A 26,391-nucleotide genomic window follows, 5' to 3' on the forward strand; every position below is an offset into this window, starting at 1 on the left:
AAAATTAACATTGAAACCATAACATTACATGTCCTGAGTCCGTTACATCATGTAAATCTTTTTAGAATGTATCGAGAACATGATTTCCAGGGTCAAGTATTAGTCATCAATGTTTATCTCAGCTATAACCAATGGTGTACCTTCTTTTTTTCACTTAACTTTGCTACAACGTAATCTCACACAACAAACTCAATTTCCCAGAAGCCCCCGCGTGGGAGACGTACAGTTGCGTTGCAACGCAAGCTGCCTAGTTGAAGGCAGCACAGCTAGAGGCCATATTGGAATCTATGAAGTCGGTTTGCACTTTGATGGAACTGAGTGTCTGTCGTTTTTGGGGAGTCTCTAAATCGCTGTCCCGGATTCACACCCGAGTGATCGCGCCAGACATTCCACTCGAGACCCCGCCACGTCCGGACGGCACGTTGTCTCGCTTCATTTCGTGGGGGGAAAAAAATGAGTCCAACCGATGCTAAACGAGGAGCTAAACGCAGGAAGAACAAGCGGGGCGGTGGCAGCAGTTGCAGCGCTGTCTGCAATACCAGCGGTGGCAAGGCCGGGGTTGCCTCGGCCCTGGGTTGTGCGGGGACAGCGACACCTGCCTCGGTCGTCAGCTTTTTATCAACCGGCAGTGCGAGCAGCGGGAATATCGGGTCCATCACGGGCATCAACGGAGAGGTGAGCGTGTCATGCGTTGTGAACCGGCGGATGTCAAAACGGGGGTGGTGAGGGTGGGGAGGGGGGCGACTAGCGAAGCAGCGTTATCAACGACACAAATCTGATTTGGGCCCGACAGCGATGCGAGGAGGGCAGCTAGCGAACCGACCTATGCGGAGCTGTGAATGCACATGTTTAAATGCAGATAAATGCTGGGTGTTTTTACAGCTTCGTGGTGCGCAGTGTCGGCTGGCTAGTCTCGCAGCCGTGTAGTCGAACTGGCCTCGTTATATCTGTGTTACACTGTCGTAAACATTAGCGAAGGGCTACTTATGCGCTGTGACTACCCTCGTTAGCTCAAGTTAAGATACCGCAGCTGAATCGACAACAACTTCAGTCACCCAGGAAGCGTTAATTGTTTTGTTTATTTAGGATAATGCAGTCCAGGTACGTTAGGTGGAGATTATTTAGGAGTGCGATAAGGTTCCATACATTTGGACCGTGGGGCTATTTTTACGCAGATACACATTAATGCTAGCTTATGCTAACAGTGAGGAGTACTGACAACTTCAGCCCCGTCGGGCCTCGATGTGTACAAGCTGACCTTCCACTTTTCTTGCTGTTATAAAGAGTCTAATCTTGTTATGTTCATTAGATACTACGCTAAACAAACGAACTACCTGCATATGTCCAAAGTAGCTTAGTTTTACGCCATTGGCACAAAAGTAGGTACACAAAACCATACGTTACAGTGGCACCATGAAATGTGAGCTAATGTATTTGCAACCGACCTGTTTTTGATTGTTCAATTCAAAGATTTAGGTTTACAAGTTAGTTGGTCAGTTTTGGGGTCAATCAGTTTTTAAACGTATTGCCTAAAGCGCAAAGAAAACCTCAAGTCGACACTGCTAAGTACAAGTGGGCCAAACGCCTCACCATCTGTTAAGGACACATTATGTTTATGTTGTCGTCCACCTGTCTTCCCAGAGCAGGCCTGACGGTATTACTTCACACATTTTAGAAGATTGTAAACTCATTTACTTTCACAACGTAATAATTGCCATTACACTAACCCTGATTAATCAAGTGTGGAAGTTCTGTGTAAACGTTTAGTTGTTTTGTGTCCCCTAGGTAAGCAACAGTGTTACACCCCAGTTTACGGAAGGACCGGTGAATGCTGACTTCTCCGGGGTCCTTCAGGTAAATTCACATCAGGTGTTTCCGAAAGTTTGTGTAAGGCCACAGTTACAGATTCATCTTCCGAAGCCGTGCCCTTTTCGTCCCAACATATTCACACCTTTTATGCCATAACTTTAGGCGCACTAGATGGGGGAGCGCACTACAAGAAGGCTTAAGTAGCTCCTCATTTATCCGCCTTTACGCATAACATTTTAAATGTTTATTGTCTGAAGTGACGTAACTGTCACAAATATCAAGAATATATTGAATTCTGATGGTCACCAAAACAGTTGTGCGATCTGCCGCAGCATGGCATCAAAATGGTTCAACATCTGTATTTACGCTGCACATCTGGAATGTGACTTGAACCAGTGTTGTTGTACTGACAGCCCGCCCTTAGTGATCAATTACAGCAGTGATTTCAGTCTCTGCAGCACTTTTTTTGACAGCAGTGTTGGAAAGCTGCATATGCGTTATCAGCACTACGCTAGCAGCTCGCCATATGTAAAGGGACGGTCATCGAAACATTTTCTTGAACAAACAATTTGACCTCAACCAAACTTCATATTGTTAAGATCTAAATCAATATTCACAAACATAGATAAACAGCTAAACTGAATATGACAGCATCAGGACACTTAATGACTCACATTATGGCCAAATAAGTGCTTTTTTTAATGTATACCTTACCGCATATAAGGAACCATGCCCGTGTTTCAGTCTTATTGACTGCTCTAACAAAGGTATTGACATGTTCATGACTAAGCATGTTGAAATATGTTGTACTGTTTTCGTGCATCAATGTAGTAAGTAATCATTCGGGCTGTAGCAATGTGTTTTGCGTGTATTGTTGACAACAATATATTTTATTCAACACATACAACAAATCAAATAATGCACCCTGCACCTGTCCATAATATGTCATGTGGCTTTTACTGGAATTTTTTTATATTGTGTTTTTGTCACCACACCTGGTTGTTTTTGTTACGTTGTTCACACTGCTTATGTTATGCGGACAAGAAATTACTCTAAATAGGTCAGGCAAAAAAAATAAAATGTCTAAAAAAAAAAATGATGTCAAAACGGGAGAAACATTGTAGGGTACTGCTTTTTTTGTTGTATTAAAATATGACACAATTATGTTGGATTTAATCAGATTATTTTAGTTTTTACGCCCCGTCTGACCTTTGCAGTATACCAAAATATACAAGCAAGATAAGAAATCCCCAGAAAATACCCCTGCTGGAGGAGTGACTGAAGGTGGATAACCCACAGATTGAAAATTTCCTGAAAACTACTGGTACACCTATAAAATGTTGCTAAAATAGATGCAAAGCAACACGCTTTTTGCGCTGACAAACTGTGCCCTTGTGGAGATCATTAATTGAAACTTCTGACTGGTAATTATGTGTGTTGTGCCACTCTGTGGTTCACTCACTGAGGAGACTGCACATTAAGAACACGTTCCCTGTGTTTTAATGGCGTGCAGAGGGGCGGTTTAGACAGCTGGTGTACCCAGAATGCAATGGCTTACAAAGGAGTAGAGTGTGACCTGCCTTGATATCAAACAGTTTTACTGTATTGGTTAATCCTGGAGACCATTTTTTTCCATTTGCACATTATTTTATAAAGAAAGGCTTTAGTTTGACAGTCCATATTGATGTAATGTTTGTCACACTTCCATTAACGAATAACTGCACTGTATTTCATTATATTTATTTTTACTATTAAAATAGCACGTTATGTTTTTTCTATTCTATGATAATGAAACGACTTAAATGATTGCTTGAATGTATGCTTATGTGGCTGGGTGCCTTTTTTTATGATTATTTTTTCTCTTGCTACTTCTTCTCACTCCTACCAAACACTCGCCACAGACACCATTCACGTTCGGCTTGAACCAGCGGGCCCCCTACACGGCCGGCGATAGCTGCCTCTTATGCCGATGTGAGCGCAAAGACACTTCCGTGACTCCAGAGGCAGGGATCTCGGGCCTTAACGGTACGGCGCAGCCCAACAAGACGCCGAGCGCCCTCCAGCTGCCCCTGTGGGTGTGCTCTGACTGCAGGCGCACAGTGGAGAAGGAGGACCGACACACTGCTCTGGAGCAGTCTTTGGGGGTAAGGCACCTGGGTACAGAGAGAGAGTTCTAAATTTGTGGGGAAGCTGTTTGAAGTTCAAAGACAAAGATTTGTGAGTGTAGCAAGGGAACTGCGGGTCCTCCAGTTTTTTGAATGATTCCACAGTTTCCAATCGGCATCCGTCTCAGCGCTGATACATCTGCCGTTTAACTCGCACAGCTGCAGCCGGTCTTTCAGTGGCGTAGCTCTCGTGTTTACATCCGTTTCTTTGCCAGAAAAGCAGAGCAGCCAAAAGAAACAGCTGTTGCCGTTAAAAAAAAAAAAAAACGTTACAAACAACATACTCTTATTTCATATTTTGGACTTTGCTTCACTTTGAACTACAGCTAAATAATTGTAATTAGGCCAAAATATGCAAATTCTGTCAAGTTCTTTAAACAAAGGACAATACCGTGATTCAACGGCTACTATGTTCTTTTCAGTATGTGTAACCGTAATGTTCTTTACACTTTGTAGTTGGATTTGCTTGACACATCAGCTTTGCATGTCTGGAAATATGCTCTCTGACCTATGTTGTATGATGCTATGATGTCTGAGACTAATGCCTCTTCATATAAAGAGCTTCTTTATGTTCGACAGCCTGTGTATGTGTCTTTGTGAGGACATCGCCAGTGTAGAAGTGCAAATATCTTGTGATTAAACATAATTTTTACTGGAATACAAAGTCATTACTATATACTGAAGGGACTGTCTTTTATTTATTTTTTATTGCGAGTAGATTTTACTTGTGTGATTTTGATTAAGTGCAAGTTCTGAGCAGTTATGTGTTGTCTAGACTGTAAGCAATAGTTTCATATTCCATTATTAATTTTTAAGCAGAGCCAAAGGCTGATTGTCGTTACTGTTTACATACAGCTGCTGACACTCGGCGGTGCTGTGTGTTGGCTACATTCAGTTGTGTGACCTGAGCCTCAAGTAAACTCTTGTCTATCAAAAAAAAAGTGTACCGTAATCATCTCCACTACCAACAATTATTGTATTAACACAGAGACAAATTCTGGATCGCTGTTTGCTCGTTGATGACATGTCTCTGACTTGTTCTGTCTTGTTCCTGAATCATTAATATCCTCGGATAAGGAAACAAATTTGATATTGTAGCAGAAGTTCATAAGTAACGCATGCGTACAGTGTGTTAGGTGCAAGATTTCTCGACAACAACGATAAATGGGCTCAAAGACGCACTGCATTACTGACCTGTGATTCAAAGTTGATTAAGTTTACACTTGTATATATGCAAGTGAATTCTTAACACTAGTCAAAGTTGTATAAACCTTATTGGGTACCTCAAGTGGTTGTAACGGTTGCGTTGCTGAGCTGGTTCATATACTATTGATAAGGCTTCATTTTCAAGTTGACAGGTACGTCGGAGTGGTTGGTTTCCTTGTTGTGGGTCAGTGGGTGTGCCGTGGCTGTTTGGTTTGGGTTTGGTTTCCTCATCAATGTATTGTTCCTCTGCATCCTCACAGCAGTGGGGTTGATGCTGAGTCATGATACCATGGCCCCGTAGCAAACAGAGCCAAACCACTGGAAAGCTTTTACTGTGAAGCAGCCGCAGAAGGTTTGCCTGAACAGAAACATTCTCGCTTCAGTAGCTTGTCGATGATAAGACCAGACCGGCCGGGCTCCTCTCTTAGTTACATAGGTGTGTAACTTAACAATGGTTCAATTAATAATACGCTTACCCCATGACACTCCTGTTAGGACGCAGGACTCTCTTTGGATTGGCCGATCAGAGCTGCTCTGCCTGGACTTCTTCTGCTCATAGCAGATATTTCTTTCTTTGTAGCTGCCGTAGTGAATAAGGGGAAAGATTATGCTGAGGTGGTGTATCAATATCCAGAACTCGGACGTTCCAGCTTCATTTAGATATCCTTCATTATTGGGGAAATAATATTTGAAAAATCCTAACTACATTGGATTACACATGATACTATGCTAAAGAGTTACTATGCTCGTCATATGCTGTGTTGTTGCAGCATGTTTTGGATTTAAGACATCAAAACAGCCATTATCGTTCACCGCTTATCCTGTTCAGGGTCACAGAAGACGATTCCCAGCTGACAGTGGCAGCAGGGCTGACAAACAGAGACAGACAACCACTTTCACACCTACTATTTCATGTCTTCCATTCATCTTAAACTACATATTTTGGGACTGAGAAGAACCTGTAGTGAACCCAAGCTGTCACGCGGGGAACATGTAAACGCCACACAAAGGGGCCCCTCTTGCTGTGAGGTTACCGTGCTTGCCGTCACAGCCCACATCAAAGCACGATGAACATAACCAACATAACTAATTATGACTTGACAAACAACACAGCAAGTTGCTACGTTTCTTTAAAACGTTGCTCGCCTGCATCTTAAAGAAAGCTTGAAAGAAAACTGTTCTATATCTCAATAAGCCATTTGTGATATTTCCTTCAGAGCCAGGACTTCCTTTTGCACATGCCCGTGGGTAACGGAAACCTGGGTCAGGAGGCAGCCCCAGGGGACAGACTGACCACTGCTGTGCCTACACTACCCATGCTCCCTGCCCCGGACCTCACCGCACCGATGCCTGCTGATACAGTGTGCAGCTGTGAAGCCTGCAACGAGAGACGGTCAGTTTAAAGGGATTGCCGTGGAAAGGGAATTCATTTTTTTTTTTTTTTTACTTTTTTAAACATGTTTTAATGAATTCATCTCCTGATAACAGGGAGATCTCTGCTGAATCAGAGAGGGAGTCACAGCAGCTACAGAACCACTGGTCGGAGGTTCGCTACCTGGTGCGCTGCATTTACCGTCAGACAGGAACACCGCTAGCAGATGACCACGACCAGCCCTTGGAGAGGGACAAGGAGGGCATGAAGGAGCTGGTCGATAGGTGAAGCGATTGTCTTATCTCTCTCTTTTCGGTATTTGTCCACTAGGGGTCTCTATTGAACTGTGGATGCGTTACCAAAAAAAAAGCCTTTGTCAGGCTTGACGACCTTTGAATGGAATGATGTCAACAAGTTGAAACTACTTCAACCTCAACTGTATCAGTCAGATTAAAAGCCCCGTAAACTCTCATCTTTATTTCCTTGTCGTGATGTATTTCCTTTTGAAACAGGACCATCGGCTGTGCCATGACTCACTGAGGGAACATTTTCAACTGTAAACATGGGGGAGATTAGGGAAAGAACCAGTTTCGTATGGCTGTAGTTTTGAGCGTTTTACTATTGTTTTCATTTACGCCATTCTGTTCAGTCTGAACCTCTCGTAGCAAGACATATCTCCTCAAGGATGGTCTGATTGCATCTATTATCATCCAGGTATAGGGGAAAAGACCCGCTTGCTTCGTCATTTCTGAAAGCTAACCACATCGTCTTAGGCAGTGTTGAGCAGAGAATAATGCAACGTTGCCCTCACAAAATAAAGGGCGCAGAGTAGCCGTGGGGGGGGGGGGGGGGGGGGATGCCACATGAAATACTCGACCACAGTCTACATTTGGCGAGTCACATTAGTCCAGACTCACTAATTTTTTTTTACCTTTTCTAAGATGGATTGCTTCATTTTTCATGCCCGTAGGCTCTGTGAGAAGGACCCGTACCAGCTATATCAACGGTTGGAGCAGCAGGCGCGTGAATATGTCTTGGAAATGAAGGTGCGGCTACTGAAGCACCTATCGGCAGGACCCAAGACTACAGGACCAGCGGGGACTGTGGCTGCAGCCCTGGGTCCTCCTCAGGCCTACCAGTTCATTTCCCTGCTGCTGGAGGAGTACAACGCCCTCTGTCAAGCTGCACGCACCATCAGCAGCTTCCTGCTCACGCTGGTCAGTTTATCTTGCATGCAGCCAGAGTTACAGCTTTAAAGAGATGCGTTTTTTAGCTGCGCTGCAGGTGGCATCAAAGGAAATTCATAGCCTGTTATTTACTGACAATGATTCCAAATGTTTGTTTTTTTCACCCAGGAAAATGAGCATCTTCAGAAATTCCAGGTGACGTGGGCGCTGCACAACAAGCACCTATTTGAGAATCTGGTGTTCTCTGAACCGATCTTGCACAGCAATTTACCTGCACTGGTTGCACAGCTGAAGTAAGATATAGTGGAAGATATGGTTAGCTACTTATACATCGTTATCACTTAATCTGCTATTATTAACCCAAATTGGACCGAGGTGTTTCAGAAATTAAAAAAAAAATAAAAGTTGCACATTAATTGCTGATCTTTGTGAACACAAATTCTACACATCTCTTGTCCATTAAATGATACAAGTGTCTTTTAATGGCTTGTCTTATTTTGCCTCTTTTTTTGCTTTAGACATGGCACAGCCTCCCATGATTCATACAATGAAGATATGTACAGGACCTTGTTAGAAAGTTACCATCAGCTGCAGCAGGAGATGGCTTCGGTGGCTACTGAATGGCAGGAGTGTGAGAAGAGGATTGATGACTATGTAGATGAACAGGTATATACATCCGAGACAAAGCATGAACATAATTGCTAAAGGAAATGAGAGTATTTTTATAAATAAAAAGAAAAGGTGGTACTTTGTCAAGATGGTGTAATTAAAGCTCTAAGAATATGACTCTTTTGCAGCTGCTTTTTAAGGTGGAGGGTCAGAGTCTCACCAACCAAAGAACAGAGCCACACAAGTCTTTGATAAGCAAAAACGTAAGAGACTTGAAAATGATATCGAAACACAGTCGCAGTTTCTTTATTTTTATCTTATCATCAAATTGTAATTCCTTTAATTTATGAAAATTCAGCGCGCTTCTCATTATAATTATCTATTTCCAGACTTTGAAGACAAAGCAGCGAATGCTGAAGGAGGACTGGGAGTTCTTTAAGCAGAGAAGATTTATAGAAGAACAGGTACGCCAGAGTGTCACGGAGCCGTCACAGCAGATATAATTGTGTAGTCCGACACCTTATAGCGTTTTTTTTAATGTTGTTCTCTTTATAGTTACCGAACAGTAAGAAGCCCCCCACCGGAGACCACAACTTCACAGACACTATGAGGATGCTCTCATCTCGTCTGAGTATTCCAGACTGCCCGAACTGCAATTATCGAAGACGGTGAGTCAATCAAATCACTTTCAATAGCCGGCGTTTCCACGTTCGAGCCATTAAGACCTCGAGCCGTCTTCGAGCCAGCCGTTGTTAATGGCTAGGGGCTAGATTGGAGAATATTTGCTTTTCTACTATTGGACAGATACTCTCGCATTATTTCCCTGAAACCCACCTAGAGTTCTGCTTTGTGAAACAATGGTAAATGGATCATAAGAACTAAGTGACTTGTGAAAAGCTTTTCTTTCATAACGTAATTGACATTTTTGATGACTGACTCATCAGACATTTCTACTTAAAGGTGCGATCTAAGACCAGAAGAGACAATGGAGAGGAAATGGGCCTTGGCGTGCATGAGATCACCCGTGTTTGGCGCGTTTGGAGAAAAGAGGCTGTCATATAGAGCAAATTTAAAATATACTTCAAACTGCCTTTGACAAATTGAAAGAAAATGTATTCTATGAACAATTTTAGTTAAATTGAGCTTATATTACGCCACTCTCACATAATCATTGAGCTAATGCACGAGAACATTTAGCATTCACTGCTTGTGTTCTACATTGATGGATGCATCTGTAGTTCTTAGTAAAATTATTTTACTCGATGTGAATACTAACAATATCACTGGTAATGATGTCACTTTTGCAATATTTTGACCGTCCGTGTCGCCCACCTCGGCCAACAGGTGCACGTGTGACGACTGTAGTCTCTCCCACATCCTGACCTGTGGCATCATGGACTCTCCCATCGCTGAGGACCTCCACATCAAGCTGCCCCTGCAGGGGGAGCCGCCCCGCGACTACCTGGCAGAGGTGCACCCTCCCAGCCTCTCCTCCGGCAGCTCGGCCTCTGGCTCCAACTCCAGTTCTCCCATCACCATCCAGCAGCATCCAAGGCTCATTCTGGCCGAAGGAGATACCAGCACTTTGTAAGTTACTGTCCCAATCAAAATGTTTGTTTAAGGTTTTTTAACAAAGCCTTTAAGGCACATCTCTAATTGCACATTTCTTCCTGTAAACAATAATCCCCCCGCCCCCTCCACTTTCCCTTAACATGACGACTCATATCCCCTCTTCTTTTAGTATCAGTGATGATGACGAAGTGCCTCCGTTGTCCAGTAAGTTCGGGGACATCTACCCTATGACTGGTTATGAGGATAACCGTGTCGTGGCCGCTGCTGTCAACGGCCTCCATAATGACATCAATGGGGATTGTGAAAACGTGGAACTAAAGGCGGGGGTGAGTTCTGTGCTGTGGAATATTACTAAGATTAGTTGTGGATTTCCCTGCTGAGTTTCTGGTTCATGAAACTGATATTTGTTATGAGTGGGCTACAAGTTTTGTGTCATTTTTTTTCTTACCTGTTCCCTAATTGGTTGGTCTTTGTTCAACAAATTTCCATCGCAGTCTCCTCACATGACCAGCAGCAGCAGCTCATCAGAGGGCGACGATGAGGAAGTTGACGGTGAGGTCGGCGGGGAGCCCAGAAGCCAGCTGGAGGAGCTTTCCTCAGGAAAGACCATCAGCCCTCCACCTTCTTACAACCACCAACAGGTGTGATAACACCTTTTTTTTTAAGAAGCTTTCTTTGTTGCAATTGCTCAAACATAAAGTCAATGAACCTGTTGCAGATACACAGTTATTACTTCATAGTATGATAACTTACCGACTTGCTATATACCATACTATAGTTTTCATTATGAATTCATCTTTTTTTTCCAAGTTGAAGCAAATCCTAACATTGGAATAAATGGAACCAGAAAGTTTCTGCCAAGATTTCTGAAATGATTAATTGATTGACAAAATCCCTGCTGATAAAATTATCTGTTGAACAACTAATTGTTTCAGCATGAATGTAACTAGATAATACACGGGCAGGATAGAGAAACACACACACTGCAGAACATGTTTTTAATTTGTGTTCCCACTCTCAGGTAGAACAGGTCCAGCATGCCTGCGAGTGCCACGTTTGCAACCAAGACCCCAGCTCCTCCACCCTCGTCCCTGCCACATGCCTGCCCCCTAGTCGCCTCCACGCTGCACCTCCTCCCACTGTTGGACACCAGTTCTTTACAGACAGCAAGACGCCTCCTACCCACCCTGCCCTCCACCTCTACCCCCACATCCACGGCCACCTGCCCCTACACAACTTCTCCCGGCCCCTGCTGCACCCTACACTCTACCCTCCCAGTCCCCCTCTCACACATAACAAGGTGAGGATTGAGCCCATACATCACTAAGGCTACATATGAGATATTTTTTTCCTGAATACTTTCTTTATCTTGTGTGTATAATTATAGCTACATGAGCATTTTCAAGGGGAAATTTATTAATTTCCTTATCACTGGGGATTTTTTTTAAGTTTCCAGGAACAATTCTGAGCTTAGTTGTATTCCAGTTTCACTTAGTTTCCCTGTAGTTTCAATCGTCCGCCACAAGGGGTCAGGCTGAACCAATCCAAGTTGAAAGCGATCCAAAACTGTATTCATACACCAGTTCAAATCAGTTTCTCATCCTCCCAAACTAGTGACATGATATGTTTTGTAACTTATTTCTTCTTTCCTGAAGCCTTTGCCCCCGAACCCGACATCAAACCACTCGGCGGCGAAGCAGCCGGCCTTCAGCCCGTCGTTACCGGAGCACGTTTACCAGAACTGCTTTGGCGGTGCATGTGGAGCCGGTGACTGGAACAGCTCGCTGCAGTGCCTCTCGCTCAAGTTCGAGAACCTTTGGGACGCTGCTGTGATGAAGAGCTGGAATCCCTCTGTCCTGTTGCCCGAGTCCCTTCCAGGTGAGCCTCCCAGCCACTGCAGAAATAATCGATAAATTCAGCGAGTCAAACGGTGTTGACAGCACGACTTGTCTGTCGTCATTTATCAACAGGTGACATGCTCGGCCCGCCCCTCGCTGACATGCCCCTCCCCCCAACATCATCGATCGGCCCCCAAGGGGATCACCCCTCGCTGCCCACCCCTCTGCCCCCTTCCTGCTGCGCTTCCTCGTCATTGTCGTCGTCTTCGTCATCGTCGTCGTCTTCGTCGTCATGCTCCTCTTCAGAAGCCAAACAGCAGAAGAAGAGTGGCGCCAAGAAGAAGTGTCTCTACAATTTCCAGGATGCCTTCATGGAAACCAATCGAGTAGTGATGGCCACCTCCGCCTCCACGTCCTCCGTGTCCTGCACTGCCACCACTGTCCAGTCAAGTAATAACCCTCCCATCCACCTAGCATCTAAAAGACCCAACTCTTTAGGTAATATGGGCGAGGAGCAACGCTTCGGTTTACACTGATGTTGATCGCTTCACGGGCCGCTTAGAAAATCATCCGTCATTCCAGGGTTGTGACATTCGTTGTATAAACCCATCAGGCATTTTTTTGTTAACCTTCCAATTAAAATATAGATCGCAAATCAAAACGAACAATTTTCTGATAACTCCAATGTGTAAACTTTGTGATTAACTGCACGTGTTTTTAAGAACAAAGAAAAACTAAACAATGCTCTCAACCAAGATATCTTTGTTTCCTCTAGACGATGTATTTCACAATCTAGGTAAAGAGGACCATAGGCAACCCGCTCCAGTACCCCCAAGAAGCTGTCCTACAGGACTGACCTCCCTCCCTCCACTCTCGGCCCCCACCCTGCCCCCAGCACCCACCACGCACCTTCCCACAATGGGATCCCAGCCCTTTCCAAAGATGGCTGCCCCGGCCCCGGACTTCATTGAGACCCACCAGGGTTTGTGCCTCCCGCCCGCCGAGCCACCGACCTCCTCAGCGGATGGTCCCGTCAGTGCCCCACCCAGTGTCTGCAGGTAAGACCACCAGCATGTCCTACAGGCTCGCAAAGAAGGACATAATACTAATGAGTGGGACGGATCGATTTTAAATCTGAGTTTTTTTGTGATGGGGAAAAAAAGAGCTTTCGGGACCAGTTTTAAGTACGATTCTTTTCAGTGATCCTGACTGTGAAGGCCATCGCTGTGAGGGGAATGGGGCCTACGAGCACCAGCCGTACGATGGGGAGGAGAGTCAGGACGAGGACAGCTGCTCCGAGCACAGCTCCTCCACCTCCACCTCCACAAACCAGAAAGAAGGAAAGTACTGTGACTGCTGCTACTGCGAGTTCTTCGGGCATGGCGGGGTAAGAGGCACACATTTATTACTCACTGAAGTCATCATGTTTACCACAAATTTGCATGTTTTTTGGGGGGAGGGATACAATACTTTTTGAATTTCAAATCTGCATTTAGTTTGTTTTAACCGAAAAATTCATATATTTTAAATGGGCATTTATCCCCTGAACATAATGTAAAACAAAAAAAAAATGAAGATTTGTATTCTAGTGAATCGTAGATTATTAGCCTAATGTACTAATTTATTTGACCGTTCTCGGTTTCATTCCCAGCCTCCAGCTGCTCCTACCAGTCGAAACTATGCAGAGATGCGAGAGAAGCTGCGCTTGCGTCTGACAAAGCGGAAGGAGGAGCAGCCTAAACGGGAGGAGCAGCAACCGGTGATAGAGCGAGATGGAGGGGTGGAGGACCACAGGCGGGTGGAGGACCTGTTGCAGTTCATCAATAGTGCCGACAATAAACCTGCCTCCAGTTCTAAAGCAGCCAAACGGGCCAGGCATAAACAAAAGAAGGTAAGCGCCCCTCTCAATCTGTTTCAAATGACAGCAATGCACTCCATTGATTTTCCATTCAGTCTAAACTACTACAGTGAAGCGACTCTGTTCGTACTTCATTTGTTTTGGGCCGAAGTTGCTGTCATGCTGAAAGTGTATGCATGTCCGTGTGTGCTTCAGATGGAGGAGAAGGCCCGTCTGGAGATAGAGGCCCGTGAACGGGAGGAGCAGCAGATGTTGGAGGAGCAGCAACGACGACAGAGGCAGCAAGAGGAAGAGGCGGCGCTTCAAAAGGAACTGCTCCGGCTGCAAGAGCTGCAGCAACATCGTGCGGCCAAGAAGAAAAAGAAAGAGAAAGCGAAGGAAAACACCGCTCCCCCACAAAACAACCCACAGCCCCTCAAACAGACAGCTCAGAACGTCTTAGATAACCTACAGAACGGAAAGTCACACTCACTGCTTCAAACCCTCATCAGGCTGCCCGAAAAGAAGGAACCAAGAATAGAGCCCCTGCCCTGCCCCAACACGCAGCATAACCCACGACACACGAGTGAGAGGGGTTTTTCTACTGAGACCAACATCCCCAACTGTAAGGCCGTCCTCCACAATGGCACTCCTACATCCCAGCTTGAGGTCAACAGTAAAGTAAAGGCCAAGCACTCTGCTAAGGTGGCCACTTGTGAGGCTGCTGTCAAGAAAGCCCCAGAGCTTCCCAAGAGCTCAGATGTGGTGGCAAAGCTAGCGAATGGCACCACCCCCGCCCCCACTACGCCAGACATCAAAGCAATGCGAATCAGGCCTGCTGAGGCCCTGGCTCCCCTCCCGATCACTGAACCAAGGAGGGAGGACAGGTGTCACATTGGAGGCGGCGGTGGGAAAAGGCAGCACCAGCAGCTACACCAACAACCGCCGGCCCAAACGAAGGAAGACAGGCAAAGTCCACCTGTGTCCAACCCTTCCCCTTCACCCCCTCCGGCCTGGCAGTCTGAGCAGAATGGCAAACATCCCAGTGCAGAATCCCCACAGCCCAAAGGCAAGACCAAGAAGGGCAAGAAGAAGAAGGGGGACAAGATGAACACCTCAATAGGTTGGTTGTTGTAAATTCACAGTTAGAATTTCAGGAATCGGGTGTGTGTTTGTGTCCGGTAGTTGTGTCACTCCTGAAATAACAGGTGTGGCTTCCCAGACGTTACGCTGGTGCAGGAAATACGCACTGTGTTCTTAACGGGGAGATCTATTTCCTGGCTTGTCTCCTGGGTATTCTGTGATGTGTATATATGGTATCGCAGCGTTGTCAGTGAATGTGTGCACTGTGCAGATTGCTGCTGCCTTTTTACGTCTCACTGTCTGGAGCAGCTTCTGCTTGATAGTAGTTTTACAACATGTCACAAATATTAGTGTTGCCCTTATTTGCAACGTCTGGTTGCATTAAAGCTTTTTTTCCTTCCCCCAACTGACAAGGGGCCAGTGGTGAAACTTGGCCCCAAACACAATCTCAGTGATGTGTCACTCGAGCCTTTTTAAACCTGCTGAACGAGAACCAAGCAAGTGCAGGGGGGAGGGGCTAGAGAACATTTACAACAATCTGGTCCAGAATCTGCTGAATGAAGAGGAATAAAAGGGGATTGAGGATTGTCTCACTTGTGGCTGCTACAGTGTGCGGGACATTTCCGCTTTAATTTCTAACTCCAAAGCTACCATGTGTAGGATTTCCAGCGGAAGCGGCACTCAGCTGTACTATCATAGATGCATATTAATCAGCCATGTGTATCCTCAGTTCCTCTCGGAGACTAATTTCATAATGCACATAGAAAAGTAACGTATATGTATTGAACATGAATTAACTTGCATTTGTGTTATTTTGTTTCAGATGACGTATTCTTGCCCAAAGACATCGACCTGGATACCACTGAAATGGATGAAACGGAGAGGGAGGTGGAATATTTCAAAAGGTATGTGTATTGACACACACACACACACACGCACGCACACACACACACACACACGTACACACACACGTGTGACAAATACTGATGAGGTATTCCTGAAAGCTTTTCTCCTGTGGAGTTTTAGGCCACCAGTAGCGCTTTGGAGTAATGTCGTCGTAAGTGGATTAATGCACCACAGTTATGCCCTGTTCTGTTGATCCTGTTCTGTTGATTAACAGTTGAATAGAAATGAGGCAGACCACATTGATTGGCTAGCAAAGACGAGGAAAAAGACAACTGCTGGCAAGCAAACAGGGAAATAAACAATGGGGTTTTTTTTTGTATCTTTCGATTTGCCTTCCCTAATAAAAGATACATATTTTATAAGGAAAGCAATTGAACATGTTTATTAAACCTCATAGCTACACAAAATGTGTTCTGGCAAGAAATCTTGCACAAAAACTTCGCGGGTTACCTTTTAAAGAGAAAAAAATACAAACAATGATGTAGTGTGTTCATGTTTTTTGTTTTGTTTTGTTTCTCCTGCAGGTTTTGCTTGGATTCTGCGCGGCAAACCCGCCAACGGCTTTCCATCAACTGGGCCAACTTTAGTTTGAAGAAGGCTGCGTTCGCTGCTCATTGAGGCTGTTGGTCAGTGACTGTCGGGACACAATCAGTACCTTAACGGCTATACCAACCCACACGCCCCCCTCCCTCCCGATCATCCCACAACCTCCACTCAGCTGTTGTCCTCCCAGAACTTCTCTCCTGCTGTGCCCAAATCACACCCACGCTGCCTTGCTTTGTTTTTGTCGCTGTGGGGTTCCAATACGGGGAACCCTTCTGGATCGATCCACCTGCAGAACTGAAAAATTAAATTAAATGACACAAAGAATCACAAAATGCTACTTTACATCTGATTTAATTTTCCTTGCGTGCTTGTGTGCTTTTAGTCTGAGTTGGGCATTTCTTTTGACTTAAAAGAGGCCATGGTCTGAAATTATTTTTCTTTTTAATGGCTTACCTGTAGTCAAAAGATGCTTACTATGTCTGGATGGTTTCCTTCCAAAAAAAAAAGAGACAATGGAAACTACACCAAAAAAAAAAGAGAAATGTATTGAATTAAAAGCTGTATTTGAGATATTGTGGCTTAATATCCCATCGTTTCCTGTTCCTAGCACGGCATCTCATCCACATGATTGGCAAGGGAATGGGCTTGGTCAGCTGGTCCCCTCCCCTCCCCTACCACCACACCCGCCTCCCCCAACCACCCTGTTTCACAGAAAGGAGGAAAGCGTAATACTTGACAATGTTCTTTTTCTTTTTTTTTTTGGTTTTTAAGTTCTGTTTAACAAACTGTTGAGTAAAAGTGTACCAGTTACAGTTTTTGTTTTCTTTATTTTTGACCTGTAGCCAGCTTGTATCAGAATACTTTCAGAATGAAATCGAAAAAGAACAATACTCACACTATCAATCTGTCATAGAGTGTATATTGTATTAACACTGAAGCCAAACTGGCTACTTTTAACATATTGTTAAGTAATATTAAATCTTGTCTTTCTTTTTTGAAAGATGGAATACAGTAGTATGGCAGGATTATGCGTCTTGTGTCAAATCTTATTTCCTACACACTTTAGAAAGTTCCAATAACCAGACATGGACACTTAAAACTACACATACATGGAAATGCATAGTTTTGGGACGAAAGCGTATTCACAAAGCTTAATGGCTTAATGTATTTGTTTAATCTGTCAAAAAAGAAGGCACGTAAAAACCACAGTTGGACGTTTTTAAGGACCAGCAGCTTCTTCTCGTCTTCGCCGGTTTATCTGGCAAACGTTTCGAGAAAAGAAACGGTCCGGCGCATCACTTCCTGTAGCACGGCATATTTTTTTACGCTCACTTCTTTTTGTACTAGTTAAACAAACGAGATGTAGCGTGTTGGTGAGTTTTAGAGGTGATGGCTGGCGGATATTGTAACATTGCACAGACCTGGGCTAACGATGTCGCCCATCTTTTTGTTTTTTTCAGTCGTTATGCTACGCTAACTTGTTGCAACTTCATATTCAACATAAAAAAAAAGATCGTATCGAAGCCCATTTTCGCATTTTTTTATGTTGTCTTTTTTTTAAATACATATTTTTTTATGTGAGAGAACTTCTTTCATGGTCCTCCATCAGGCGCATGCGGGACGGGTGAACATAGCATGTACTGCTGGTGACAGCGCGGGAATTTTCATCCTGCTGCTCTGCATGTCTGCAGTCACTCAAGGTTGCAGGGTGAGTCACACCCTCAAATAAATACATGTTCCTTTTTGGGAAATCCGCTATTTGACGGTCATAATCAATCTATAAGGCCACCGTAACCGCGGCATGTGGATCCCGAGGTTCAGTTTTAAATCCAACGTACGTGAAATGAAGAAAAAAGGCAGCTGCCATCGGGCCGGCTTCAGGCATTTACATAAGCGGCCCCAATATATGCACATGAAGCTCTCCGGAAAATTGATTTAAGACAGTTTTGAAATCAAGTACATTCCCTCGGTGCAAAAGTGAGCGTGAAATGAGGTCAGGCTTATATAGATGTAGATGAGATCCTGCATGCGTTTCACTTTAAAGCCCTGACAGGACATAGGAAGCGGTGAACGCTTTTGTTGTGCTTTTTTTTTCACAATCTTGAGCTTCAATCTTCAATGCACAAAGATAGATGTGACCTACCATGTATAGATGCAGATTAGTCACATATTTGAATTATTACAGAAAATGAAACTTAGAATAAGGAGCTCCTGGTTTAAAACTAAAGTTAAAATATGTGAAAGTACAGTATGTTCATGGTCAAAGCCAAATGGATGTGTAGAGGAAGTGAGTTACAGTTGTGTTCCTCAGACTGCTTCCTCTCACCTTATCAAAGGGTGACTATCTCTTAAAACCGAGGGATTTCACATTGAAAAATTACCACCCCTACAAATTTGATGATTGAGAAAACTGTGGTAAAAGTACTTCATTCAAGGAAAGACAAAAGGTTTTGGTTTGTGAGAGCCACCAGAGCCTGTCTGACTCATAATTTATTTCACGTATGAATCACATTTGTCAAGCGCGCTCGCTCTCAGTCACCAGTGATGTAAGATGGGATCTACCACATTTGAGCAAATGCCCCGCAAAACTACGCTAACGCAGACGTGCCAAAAACACCGAGCCGAACGTCTTCGACACGTATGTGGGCCGTGATCTAAATAAAACATGACATCGGCACAGATTTGTTTTTTTTGTTGTTTTTTTTATACATGTGCAGAGATAATAGATACTTAAGACAACAATTTCCAAGTAAATTTCCATCATGTGTCCTTCCAAGTATGTTTCTTTGTTTTGACCGTTACTTTAAAAAAACATCTGGGAAAACACACAATGGTCTGACAATGACGGCCGAGTGCCAAAAAGGATTATTAGAAGGGATCACAGCTGCCTTGTAGCTTGTAATCAGAAGGCTGATCTTTTCATTGTCGACTGCCTGGAGCGCTTCAGGATCACATACACTTCCAGAGGGAATCCCCCCCCCCCCCACACACACACACACACACACACCTCCAACCTCTTCTTGTTCCTACATCTGCCACAATTTTAATGGTTGAAATCCTGGACTTTCTTTTAAAAAAAAATCAAGAAAAATACTTTCCCATCCAACATTCACACAAACGACCTGAACCGACAGATTGTACATTAAATCAAAAATGATCTGCTCAAGTCGACAACGCTCTATTTTCAAATAATAAACTTGTCTGCTTGTTTTTTTGGGAATTCCCTCATGAATGGCGGGAAATTCCCGTTCTTTTAGGATACACATAAGATTAAAGGCCGTATATCCATCCATTCTACGTTTTGTCTGGATGTGTCAGGCTGAAGTTTTCCGTCTTTGTTAAAGTACACGACAGCTACAGCGGTACATCCTGATGCTTTGAGTCTAGTTTCCAACAGGAACTGATCTTCCGCCGTCACCTGACTTTTTCTTTTTAATTTTTTTGTTTCTTAGAAAAGTTCCCAGACACTCAGGTGGAGACTTGTGACCTATTTCTTTCCACTCTCAGATCGGTGGGTAGCGCGTCTTTCTGTGTGGAAGTTCAGTCACTCATAGACCCTGTTAAAAATGCGTGGGTTCGTGTGTGGTGGCGGGGGGGAGAATCCCCAGCAGACAACTCGTGGCCTTTTTAGGGGCTGTGTGTATCGCTACCATGCCGAAAAAAAAGGCAGATAGACGACTTAATCAAATTGCCCTTTAAAGCCAAAATAAGAACCAATCGTTCTGCGGGCACATGAACTACTAAAGCTGTATGTAAATTAAATTCATTATTGAAACTAATTCAGCCACAAAGATCTTCCACAGTTAGCTGATGAGTAAGTTAGCATGTGATGCTGCCTGGTGTCATTTAAACATTTGGCGAGTTGGGTGACATTTTGTCTTCAGAGGAAGTACTTTTTATTTTATTTTAAACACGTTTCTTAATATAAAGCTTGATAATCTCTGGTTTTGGTGGAAAGATTTGAAATAGACCACCAAGACTAAATGCGAAATATACATGAAAATAATTTTATATTTTGGAGTAATTATGTTGCTCGTGCCCACAATCAAGTTAGCTAGACAGCTAGCCTGGCTTGCCCAATGTTACCAAATCCTCCTCCTAGCACCTCTAAAGCTCACTTGACAGTTATATGTTGTGTGTTTAAGTCGTACAAAAATGTGCCAGTTGTATTCTTGTTTACCCAAAAGCTAGCAGTAGCTAACGCCCCCCCAACCCCCACCCACATCTCACCACCTGCCGCCGCTAAGCTTTATGCTAATCTAAGCTAACCGACTGCTTCATATTTACCATATATACAGAGCAGCATCAAGAAAACAAACATGTAGAAATGGAATATTCACTGATACAATATTTAAAGTAAGACTATGCAACTTTGTCCAAACAGCACAAAGTACTGGTTTACTCAAGGCAATCTCACGCTAGCTCGGTAAGAATGCAGCGCTGTGTTGAATTGAGCGTGTTATTGCTCATGGATCCAACATATAATTTTTAAGAAGGACGTGTAGCTTCCTCATTAAAAGGTTTCATATTTTTATTTTAAAAAACAATTGTGCAAATACGTGTGTTGTGTTCATTCACACATAGACACTGCGGTGGTTTGGCTGAGTCTGTTCTGTGCACTTGCAACAGCCTACTTCCTTTTAAAACAGGGGATGTCCAGCTTCCTGTGCTTACTACTCTAAAACCCATGACAAGTGAATCACCCGAGCAACGCCGTTGACCTAAATGTGTCAAAAGGATACTTCGGAGACTGTGCGACGGCAGAATGTTTTGGTCACCGAGCGAAACGCAGGGCAGTTGTTGGATGTAACTTGAGCTGTGGCGGCTTCCTCTGGTCCTCTCAGTGGCCCTGTAGTGTTTTGCTGTAGCCACACAACAGCTGGGAACATGGCTGTGACAGTACAGCGTGCCCATTCAGGCAGCTCGGAAAGGGGTTTTCCACCGTGCACACAAGCACATGCACGTGACACAGATGGACACACACACACACACAGACTTAGATTAAGTAGCGCCAACATTTTCGTGGTGAGGCTGTGATCTGTGGTTACAGCTCGAGGCTGCAGACTGTCAAGCATTAAAATGCACCATGCGATAATGTGGCACACTTGAAGCTGGATAAATCACCAGAAGATTGAAAAAAAGTGTGGGTAAACAGTATTTTATTACAAAAATAATGTGCCAGTTTCGAGAACAAGGCACAGGATCTCCTAAAATAAGTATATTATTGTCAGTTGGGATGCAATCTGTACACATGCTGTTACATAAAAAAGAAATTGGATGAAACATATATTTTTCCAGTTATGATGTATGAACATTTTTTTATCCTTAAAGTGTACCAGGAAAAAAACATTTCATGGCCTTTTCCAAATATGTATGCAACATGAATAAATATTATTATAGTTATTTATATATATATATATATTTTTTTTAATCTCTTATTAAGAATATATAATTTACAGGACAGAATATGTAATGTTCAATCAAACAAATAAACAACTAATAGCACCACATTATCCAAAATAAGAAGCTTATGCGTCATGAATGTCTTATATCGTACGATTCCACGATTCAGTTTTTGGCTAAAATGTCAAGAAAGTGCAAACAGGTTTGTAATTTGACACATTGAGGTATATGATATTTGATATATTGCATTGACATCCACTTTCCCGCCACAGAAATCTCCTGCTCTGCCGCCACAGGAGAGAACACTCAGAACCCGACTCTGCTCGCTGTGCAGACTTTTAAAAAGCCCGGTCAACTCATTTCTCTTGCATCGGGGGAACTTTGCGTTGTACGGTTTTGCTCCGCGATGAACAAACGTCTCAAGTCAGTCGTTTCATTTGTAGTCAAGTCTCTCCGGATCGGAAACTCCACTCTGGTTAATTTTATTTTTTTTGCAGTGTAGTGAAAGAAAAGAAAAACGAGGCGCCACGCTCCGTTTATATTCTGGCACACTCTTCACAATGGTTCAGGTACTCTGCGGCGTCCGAGTCGCTGAACGTGGCGAGGCATCGCGGGCACTGCAGGTCTGACAGGCCCGGCTGAGCGCTCCATGCTGGGCCCGGTGCGGCGGCTGCTGCTGCTGCTGCTGCCGATGATGCGGCGGCGGCTGCGGGCTGTTGCTGTAGCTCAGCCGTGGTCCTCAACCGAGGCTCTGGAGAGTCCTTGTGTCGCCTCGAGGTGATCCTGTGCCCGATGTGCACGCGGCACATGGGAACCACTTCTCTGCTCTCTCTGTTCGCTCCCTGCGGAAGGCAATCAGTGCATAGACTGTTAGGATTGCACAAGGCAACACCAGATATAGAATACATGCCAGTGTTCGAGGGCCGTCGTCTTCACCTTTTTGTGTAGCTGCTGTTTCAACTGATGAATCTGCTCCTTTAGGTCTTGGATGTGGCCCTGTGCTCGCTCCCGGTCGGCACGCTCGGACTTAAAGTCGTCTGCGTAGATGAGGACCTGATGGGGGGGGGGGGACAGAAACACACATCAGAAGCCGAAAGAGACGTTTCAAAATCCGAGTTGTGAAATCTGATTGGACCTCGCGTAATGTACAGATGTGCAAAGAGAACACCGGTGTGGGGCACAGACCTGCTGCTCCAGAGTCTGGATGCGCTCTTTGTCCCGCCTCCTCATCTCCTCCCTTCCTTCACTCAGCCGTGCACACTCGCTCATCTTCTCCTCGAGTAAGTCGTTGAGCCGGGAAATCTCCTGTTGAAGCAAACCGGTGCTTATCGAGCCGAGCCCCGGCATCAAGCCCGGCCTAGAGGTCTCCTTTAGCCTCTGACATAACCCTCTGATGTAGTCCTCCCTGCTGGAGTCATACTTCTGCCACTGAGTATTCAGACTCTGGACCTAAAAAGAAGGAACGACAACAAGTTGAATACATTTTCTTGTAATAATAAAACAGCACCACGTTAATATCACGTATAAATGTGTTTCTTTCATTTCAGGGGAACATAAGTATAGGCCTTGACCCCAACTTGTGAACTTGTTCTGGGTGAAGACTTACATATGCCACCCGCTGCTTCAGCTGTTGATTCTCCTCTTGAAGTTGACAGATTTGGGCGTTAACGCCACTCATGTCAGAGGACTCTGTCATCTTTTGAGAAAATCGGGAAAGAGAGCTTACAACAGAGCTAATGCACAAGTAAATAAAGGCATATTCAACAGAGACAAAGGTTCACACACACACCTCTTTAGACTTTTGCTGCAGAGCCACATCCTCCACTCCTCCCTTCTTATCCGTCTCCAGCCTGGCCAGCAGCTCCTGGCACACCTTCACCGTCGCCCCGAGCTGACCACGCAGCTGGTCAGCCTCCTCCGCCAGAGAGGTGCAGAGCACGGCCCTGGTGGCCTCGGCACGCTCCCGGTCCTCCAGGGCCGCCCGCAGCCGGTGGACCTCCTGGTCCTTCTCGTGGTCCGGCTGACACCGGACTCGCTCCAGCTCCAGCTCCTTCTCTCGGAGCTGCACGGTCAGCCTCTGGATCTCCTGTTTAGGGGGGGGGGGGGGGGGGGGGGGGGCAGAGAGGTGAGTTGCATGGCCATGTGTTATCTTTATGACATACTTATTACACATACAAAAATCAGTGATGAAACAAAAGCTGTCATTCTGATCATTGCCACTTATATTTGTTCTGGTTGATTTTCTTTCAAATAAAAAGTCTACTTGTATCTATAAGGAAGTAAAAAAAATACATCAGAACAATCTACAGTTGAAAATAGACATACATGGACTATATGAGGAGTTTTAAAAGGTATTTATTTAGACTTTATTTATATCTTCAATTAAAAAAAGACCTGTCACTATCCCAACTTGTCTCCATTTTAGTCTCCACTGCCTAAAAAACACTCAAATGCACGGAGCATCGTATCAAAAGCGTTTACAAAACCGTAATATCATTACTTTGATGTATTCTTTTACCTCGGTTTGTCTCGACGCCTTGAACTCCACGTCGCTGTTCTTCAGTTTCAGTTTGCGGATCTCTTTGCACAAGCTCTCCAGCAGAGACTTGGACGGCCCGACGACCACGGACTCGCTGTCCCCCACGGCCATGCAGATCCTCTCATATCTGCCCAGCCTCGCTTTCAAATCTGCAATAATATTGTCCTTCACGCAGACCTGCTTGTTGAGGAGCTCGATTTCCTGCCGCGTCTCGTGGTACAGAGTATTCAGCGTGCTGCAACTCCGGAGTTTCGCGTCGTTATTATCCGAGGAGTTCAAACTGACGTGGGCCATTGTTTTTGGCGTTATTTGACAGACGGGTTTCTTTTCTTCTTCTTTTTTTTTTTTTTTTTTTTTTTTTTAGTAATCCAGCATTTGACACCTCTGCCGACAAGCCCTGCGACTCGAGAATTGTGACCGGAGGAGGCCAATTGTGTCGACTGGCAGCAGAATAATATCACCGACTTGGGGGATTTCCTAGAGGGAACTTCCCCGCGGAATTTTTTAAGCTTCGTCAAACTGAGCCCTGCCTGCTCTCAGAGAGTCACCGAAAACAAACAAGACAAAATACAGCATTATAATCTGGAATATACGACAAAAAAAAAAGAAGTTTTTAAGTTAGGTTACCACTGAGCGGCTGGAAAAGAAGAAGGAAGAAATATAGAACGAAATAGTGGTGGTGCCTTCAGGACAGTCGTAAACTTGAGCTCTTGAACCAAACCGTGCCTTTTTAAAAAAATTTTTTTTAAGGTTTCTATAAAAGATTGTTTGATTTTAGCGAAAGAGAGGGAACTTAAAACATGTTTCCCCCACCCACCTAAAAAAGGCTGTGATTGTGGGCTGCCAACACACATATATATATTAAGCCCTCAAAGTATTAGCTAAATTTTTTGTACAGAAGTACAAACAATACTATTTCAACAATATTAACATGTTCCCAACGGTAGTTTACAGGGTTTCCACGCATTCCGCCCCACAAACGACAAATCGGTACCTTTGGTGTTTCACAACAAATTTCCCCACACTCACAGAGATGTTGATTTTTCCCATTTCCCATTGAAGGCATCATAATTGCGGTCGCTTCCCGTAGTAATTCTTCAAAGTAGTCTGGGGTTGCGCAGTTATGGACACACCAGTGTGTGTAGTTAGGACAAATGGGATGATTCATACATTATGAGTGACCTGTATAGTCCTGATAATCCCGTGGGGGCATTTCCATATATTTCTGCCTTCTTAAATATTTGGGAAATAGCATCATTTCTGTTACGAATAAACCATCTTACATTATTTATATTGGGAATTAGCCAATTGTACTATCACACAATTTTAGTTTACCACAAGTGATATTTACACAGTATCATAAATTATTATCAAAAACTATTGTGCCTCTCTGATTGCTTTGGATGTTTTATAGTTTTACAACCGATGATGATAATACAATACAATACAGTACAATTGTACAAGTTACAGCTACTTAACAAGTTGGTGTAGTTATGGCTATGGCACGAACAACACCGCTGGTTTAAATGTTTATGATCAAATGGATTTATATTGGAGTTTATTTTACTCATAGTTTGGTATAATACATATTTAATATAGGGACTCCATGTCCAATCTGGCATTTTGCGAAGTCGATTTAGTGCTCAAGTAAATGGAGTGAAGTGCAAAAGCACAATTTTTCCCTCCTGAAGTGGAGCAGCAGTATAAAGTGGCAGAAAATAGAAATACTTGAGTCATGGATTGAAATTGTACTGAAGCCTTTGCAGGAGTGTAACACACACAGCACATAATCATACACATCTATAAATGAGCAGGACTTGATCATCAGGGTTTGACCCTGAACTATATAACCGCTGTCATCATCATCATCATCATCATCATCAGGTCAAACTGAAACTGCTGTCTAGACTCTAGACTGTAGGTGGACGTGTAAAAGACCTTCAGGCCTCACCCGCTCCGCTGGCCGGTGGGGAGTCCCAGATATTTCTGGATCAATCATACAATAATGTCATGAGGGCTCCATAGGTGAGTCATTGAGGTCACATGGCAGTCATGTGACAATTGACATTGCCACATGAATCAAGGTGTGAAGTGTGTAAAACCAGAGAGAGAGAGTCGCTGGTAAAACTTCCCCAATTGATCAATTCCATGAAGACAATTATTTTACAAGTTTTCTGAAAATGTTTAAATATGCAAATGAGGATTTATCTTATAAAATATGTGTGGATTTGCATACATTTACTAAAAAGATATGAATATTCAATCATGAAAATAATCATTTGTTATACACAACGAGGAAACAATACAAAAATGTACCAC

At 44.0% G+C, this 26,391-nt stretch overlaps 2 protein-coding genes across 3 annotated transcripts; one reads left to right on the plus strand and one right to left on the minus strand.

Moving 5' to 3' along the window:
* Nucleotides 1-269: 269 nt before the first annotated feature.
* Nucleotides 270-17,155, plus strand: fam193a (family with sequence similarity 193 member A). 2 transcript variants are annotated; one of them, XM_068588941.1, is made up of 23 exons: nt 270-675; nt 1,786-1,854; nt 3,711-3,953; nt 6,398-6,573; nt 6,669-6,836; nt 7,523-7,769; nt 7,908-8,032; nt 8,258-8,405; nt 8,537-8,611; nt 8,738-8,812; nt 8,904-9,016; nt 9,693-9,935; nt 10,090-10,246; nt 10,415-10,561; nt 10,942-11,220; nt 11,576-11,798; nt 11,891-12,256; nt 12,534-12,816; nt 12,959-13,145; nt 13,410-13,649; nt 13,812-14,718; nt 15,502-15,583; nt 16,109-17,155. In XM_068588941.1, the coding sequence occupies exons 1-23, from the start codon at nt 454-456 to the stop codon at nt 16,200-16,202; spliced, it is 4,869 nt and encodes a 1,622-aa protein (XP_068445042.1). In that variant the 5' UTR covers nt 270-453; the 3' UTR covers nt 16,203-17,155. The 2 variants fall into 2 exon arrangements, with proteins under 2 accessions (XP_068445042.1, XP_068445043.1); XM_068588942.1 differs by having other exon boundaries at nt 11,891-12,208.
* A 4,188-nt stretch (nt 17,156-21,343) lies between these two features.
* Nucleotides 21,344-24,699, minus strand: tnip2 (TNFAIP3 interacting protein 2). The gene is made up of 6 exons (XM_068589126.1): nt 24,052-24,699; nt 23,323-23,619; nt 23,140-23,229; nt 22,719-22,982; nt 22,470-22,586; nt 21,344-22,375 (listed from the first exon to the last, which is right to left on the minus strand). Exons 1-6 carry the CDS (start codon nt 24,364-24,366, stop codon nt 22,070-22,072), a joined length of 1,389 nt encoding a protein of 462 aa, XP_068445227.1. The 5' UTR covers nt 24,367-24,699; the 3' UTR covers nt 21,344-22,069.
* Between the last annotated feature and the right edge of the window lie 1,692 nt (nt 24,700-26,391).

Source organism: Clinocottus analis, unplaced genomic scaffold (assembly GCF_023055335.1).
Source record: "Clinocottus analis isolate CAN_PGR_092001 unplaced genomic scaffold, fCliAna1.0.p SCAF_22, whole genome shotgun sequence".
NCBI lineage: Eukaryota > Metazoa > Chordata > Actinopteri > Perciformes > Cottidae > Clinocottus > Clinocottus analis.